The sequence below is a fragment of the Haplochromis burtoni genome, unplaced genomic scaffold (genome assembly GCF_018398535.1).
Source record: "Haplochromis burtoni strain Fernald_Lab_line unplaced genomic scaffold, NCSU_Asbu1 Contig_99, whole genome shotgun sequence".
Taxonomy (NCBI): Eukaryota; Metazoa; Chordata; class Actinopteri; order Cichliformes; family Cichlidae; genus Haplochromis; species Haplochromis burtoni.
Window position 1 is genome coordinate 318,536 of NW_024582460.1, and position 6,000 is coordinate 324,535.

Consider the following 6,000-nt stretch of genomic DNA (forward strand, 5'->3'; position numbering starts at 1 on the left):
AGCAGCATTATGTTAGTTTATCCAGCTGTTTAGTACACAGTTTCACCCTTATCATCACTTTGCTTAGCTTCACCATTTGTGTGTATTTTTCCAGCCCAACTAGAATCTAGAGACGCAGGACTGTGTAGACGAAATCCATTTAAATATGTTGCGTAAGTTCAAACACAACTCGATCGTATCCAGTTTGATAGCTGGTTTAAAAATTGACTCAGTAGAATATTACATGTATTATAGCATCTTTTTTATAATCAATTGCTTCATATCCAAAATATCAAAATGTTCTTCAAAAATGTTTTGCATATATTTACTGCATTTATTTGTTGCAGTAAATATATGACACAAATACTATACTTTCATAGTATTTGTGTCGATATAGGAATATATCAAATGCTTTTCCAGTCAATGTATTAAACATTGAGAAGCTAAAATAATTTGTGGAAAAGGGTAAAAAAGCCTGATTTAGGAATTACATCTAACATTTATTCATCTATCTGTCCATCCTCTTCTGCTTATCCTTATCATTGTAGCAGGGGTCTAGAGCCTATCCCAGCTATCCCAGGGCGAGAGGCGGGCTACACCCTGGCCAGTCTGATGCAGGGCTAACGCTACTGTTTATCATGGGATCAAATTCCCAGTGATACACACACTCACCAGCACACACACAGTGCAGTTTAATTTCTTTAGTCTAACAACTGTTTGAACAAATGGTACTTTTCCCTTCAAAATTATGTTTTTTAGATGTAAATTACTTATACATGCACTTTTGTTTCCCTTAAATTAATTTACCAGCTGCACACGGCTACAGCAACAGAACAGCCACTCTGCTAAAGAACAAAAGTGGATTAAAAAATCTGACAGATGTGGAACATAGCAAGCGACAGACTAATTTACCACATTATGTTCCTGTCATGCATTCCATCTGCTCTTTCATTCAGAAACAATTTCGGTATATTGCTTCACCGATATAGTTTGTGGCTTGGAATAAATAGAGCATTTTGCTAATCATATACTATATGTATGGTTCTAGATGTACATAGAGCTAGACTAGACTCTGCACGTTTCCAACTTAAATAAATGATGTATTTTCCTAATGTGATCTTTATCAGCCTCTTATTAAACCTAATTTTGTTTTATAGGAAATTTTGTGTGATGCCAAAGCCGAAGCTATGTTTTGATTACCATTTGTGGTTGCTTTGGTTGTTTATGCTTTTAACAAGAGTGTATCTTTTTAGTATTTTCAGCTCTGCCCAAAGTAAACAACATAAAAATTGTAACATAATTAGCATTAGCTTATTTTACAGAGGGAGACTTTCCAATTACCCAATTAGCTCGTTTTCTTAGCACTAAATATAAAATGGGTGTATTTCTAACTCATCATCTTTTTTGACCTTGCATATTTGTAGTGAAACGACAAGTGATCCATCTATAGTAGGATGCGTTTTAGCCTGGATAAGTGGACAGGAAATCTTTTCTACAGTGATTTCATGAAAACATTGAAGGATTTGAATGAATCGCTTAAATGTGGGACTTGCGTAGCAGGCATTGGTCTCTTGAGATTATGATGTGATACAGAACAAGCAATGACTGTTGATCTCCCCCATAATGCACCTTCCCTCCCCTACAGGGTCTAGTCAGGAAGCAGACAAAATTTAACTTAGCTGTGTTTCTTCAGAAAGCACTTAACCATGCATATGAAACTCATAGTTTCAATCTGTTAGTTAAAGTAATGACTCAGTTTTACTCCTTACAGTGCAAGAGTTGGTTGCTCTAAATTACATTTAACATATTTTCATGTGTCATTAACGAATCATATAGAGCAGGAGAAGACAGAGGGACTTTGACATTTACATTTCATGGCTTCATAATTGTGAAGTACCGCATAACTGCTATATCCATAGCCATATTTTCATTTCATGCCCACATATTTATTGTTCAACTTCCCATCTATATCCACTGCATCTCTTATTTATAGGCAAAAATCTGAAAAGAAATACATGCAAGTGTTTTTTTATTGTTTATATTTTTTAATATTTAAGTATATGTGAGTATATGTGAATAAATAAAATGTAAGTATATGTGAGGAAAAACGCTTTTTCTATGCTGAGTCATCTCTGTTTTTGTTTATAGATTTTACAATGTAACAGCTTCCACAAAGAAAGAAAGTATGCACTATAATTCTTAAAAATTAAAATACAGTGTTTATTCTTAATGAAATGTGAAATTACTCAAAGTTATATGACCATCTAATAATTACTCAGCTTACCTAATGTGAACAATCAGGAGCATTTTATAAATATTATATTTGACAATAAAGTAGAAACTCAACACCCAACAAAAGAGAAAGCACCTGATGTAAGCATAATGACCCGAAAGGGAAAAGAGATGTGAGCGAAGACAGTAAATGGGATTGTGAGACTTCACATTGATGAAAAGCATACGTGATGATCACTATCAAACTAAGTGGCTCACAGGTTTTCTCCATACAGAGGAGCATTGAGTTTGTCATCAAAATATAGATTTTTTTGTTGTTTGGTTTAGAAACAATGAGATTAATGTTTGAAGCCATGTGATTCTTGTGTTATGTACTCTGCATCAACAATGAATCTTACCCACTGCTCCGTCTCTGTCGCAGGCCCTTTAGCTACTGGCTGAACTACATCCTCTCCATCATGTACTGCAGTGAAAACAATCACATCGGCTCTTACCTGGAGGAAACCCGGAGCTGCTCCTGCCCTTATGAGCATCCTCCCTGCCAGGGCTTGATTCCATGCACAGTGGGGGAGGGCACCTCCTGTGCATCATGCTCCTATGAGAATCGCTCCCGCTGCGCCACCTGCAACCAGGGTTACATGCTGAGCCAGGGTGTGTGCCGCAACGAAGTGCCAGACTCCACTGACCACTACATAGGCTTTGAGACTGACCTGCAGGACATGGAGCTGCGCTATCTTCTCCAGAAACGTGACAACCGCATCAGCATTCACGGCATCTTTGTAAGCAATGACGTCAGGCTGAATAATTGGTTTGACCCATCGTGGAGGAAGAGAATGCTGCTGACACTGAAAAGTAACAAATACAAGTCAAACCATGTCCACATGCTCCTGGGGATGTCTCTACAGATCTGCCTTACCAAGAACATTACTCTGGACCCCATGCTGTCTGTTTATATCAATCCATTTGGCGGGAGCCACTCAGAGAGCTGGATCATGCCCATTGAGCAGAAGAACTATCCAGACTGGGAGAGGACTAAATTAGACCTTCCTTATGACTGTTATAATTGGACTCTGACTTTAGGCAACAAGTGGAAAACATTTTTTGAGACAGTGCATTTTTATCTACGGAGCCGGATCAGGGGCACCTCAAGTAACGGGAATGGAACTGTATATTATGAACCCTTGGAGTACCTGGAATCGGGACGAAATCTAGGCTACATGAAGATCAACAGCATCCAGGTGTACGGCTATAGTATGCACTTTGACCCGGAAGCGATCCAGGACTTGATTTTACAGCTGGACTACCCATATACTCAGGGATCGCAGGACTCAGCCCTGCTGCAGCTGCTGGAGATCCGGGATCGGGTCAACAGGCTTTCCCCACCAGGAGCTCAGCCACTGGACCTGTTCTCCTGTCTGCTGCGGCACCGGCTCAAACTGTCCACTACAGATGTTGCCAGGATCCAGGCAGCGTTGCAGACTTTCAGTGCCAAGCAGCCAAACTCGATGGAATACGAAACAACCAAATTATGTAGCTAAGAAGTGGGCAGGTGGCCAGGCGCACAGATGGAAGAGCAGTCACCACACAACTCTGACGATAGTTAAGAACAATTCTGGAGCAGTGCAAGGGACATTTGAGGGACATGTTATTTGTTGTCATGGGTCTCAAGAGTGCATTTGAGATTCTTATGTCAGCTTTTGGTATAAATTTGTATTACGTCTTAGAAATAAGGAGGATTTCACCATACTTGCCTCATTGTTTGATTTTTTTTTCTCTCCTGATGAAAACAATAACTTTAATAGTTATTAATATGAATTTCAATATTTGCCATCACTGATATTTTGCCAGCGTGCTGATGTTTGTAGATTGCACAAATCTGAATTGCTCACATACGTAAAGAAAAGGCTTTTGCTGATACAATATTACCCAAGCAATGTAGTCACCTCACTCATTTCATTTCAACACCAGCATGTTCCTCGCTACATTTGCTTTCTAAAAAAAAGCCCACCATAAGTAATTGTTTTAATATCACAGTCCTCCTTCTTTGGCTGGAAAATTATGGGCACTGTGTTCTTTTTGCTTTTCATATCATGATAAAATCACTCATTTTTTTAAGCTCTACTTCACATTTTTGTAAGAAAATAGTCATTGCCATAAACAAAGTGAATAAATAAATGCTGTATTACTCCGGATTTGCTGACAAACAATGTATCATGTTCACAATATATGTTACATGTGCTCTTATTTTTATAATGCTGTTGTTTGTGAAGCAAAAGTTACAAAAACACTGTCTATAAAATGTATAATACGATTTGTTAATACACTAAATAAAATACATTTTTATGTGTGGTCTGTACATGGTGTTCTTGTGTACATAGATGCTTTTCTAAATTTATAATGAGTTTATCAGATTTATCATAGGGATTACTAACATTATTTATTCTGTTGTCACGTTTCAAAAATGTCACTTTTGATTTTGATGCTCTCAAGAGACGCGACTGAACAGCCAGTCAGTGGCATGCAGTGTGACGATGTCACATTTTATTACCTGCTCAGATTGCTCCGAATCCCAGCCAAGCAGATGCTAAAAGAAGTACCTGATACCAGGTAGTATCAGGACCTAATGGAAAACCGTGGCGAACCATGGTGAGTTGATCCAAGTAGGTACTAATGGAAAAGGGGCTTAAATGCGACATTTCCAATTCATTTTTTAAAAGAATCATTCCAAAACAAAGCTAGATATTGTTACACTATGACTTCTTCATTTTATGTATGATCACTCATTTTAAAGGTCACCTAAACAGGACAGTGATATCATTAAAGATGCTGACAGCTACTCTTGGTGCTGCTATCAAGAAAACATTTTTGATTTGAATAGTAGAATCATAATATTACTAGTTTCATTTGTTGGTAAGTTGTTTAGTTATTGCTCAGTATTAACTTTATGAAGTTTTTTTAATAATTTATCTATTTGTCTAAATCCAAATCTGTCCTATGACAAAACCCTTACTCGGTACACCCACAATCAACACCAGTCTCCTTCCTACTTTTGCAGCACTTCTTTACTGGCAAATGAACTAAATTCACACAGCTATAGTGATAACGCGAGAACACTTGAAGAAACTATTGCCATTGAACTGACTGCCAATTTCCAAAACCACAGTTTCATTGCATGAAATAAATCAGTCCACGCCTCCCACCTGAGCTGCTCACAATGATCTGCAATCACCCACAAATACTTTTATTTAATAACAATTCTGATTAATTTTGAGTCTATTAAATTGGGTTATTTTTCCAGTATTTTCAAGCCCTCAGAACTTCATGAGCGCAGGAGATTGAAAAACATTTAGCATAGAATTAATCAAATATGAAATATTATATATATATATATACTATATTTATATAATATATATATATATATATTATATAGTACTATTATTATATATATATATATATATATTATTATATTATAAATTAAATAATATTCAATGAATTGAAAAAATAATCAATAAAAACACACAAATTGGTTGCAATTTACCAGTTAGGAATATTTCTATTGTATGAATATATATACAAATATATAATAACAAAATTACAACAACATTTTTAACATGACTGCATGATGAGAAACACTCATTGCAGGAATAGTTCCATATCAGAGGAGTAAGAAATACATTTTTACACCTACTGCATCCCTGAACTTCAATATTGTGAGATTTATAATGACATACAATCCTATGCAAAAGTCTTGAGTCATTCTTTTACATTTATGTTATGCAATCAACCATG

The 6,000-nt window shown here is 36.5% G+C and overlaps 1 protein-coding gene across 1 annotated transcript in view; it reads left to right on the forward strand.

The window, feature by feature from the left end:
- The window catches only part of brinp3a.1 (bone morphogenetic protein/retinoic acid inducible neural-specific 3a, tandem duplicate 1), a 60,775-nt gene extending 56,216 nt beyond the window's left edge, over positions 1-4,559 (forward strand). Inside the window, exon 9 of the mRNA XM_005940271.3 lies at positions 2,633-4,559. Coding sequence (XP_005940333.1) covers positions 2,633-3,749 — 1,117 coding nt within the window. The 3' untranslated portion in view covers positions 3,750-4,559. The remainder of the gene's footprint in view (positions 1-2,632) is intronic.
- The last annotated feature ends 1,441 nt before the right edge of the window (positions 4,560-6,000 follow it).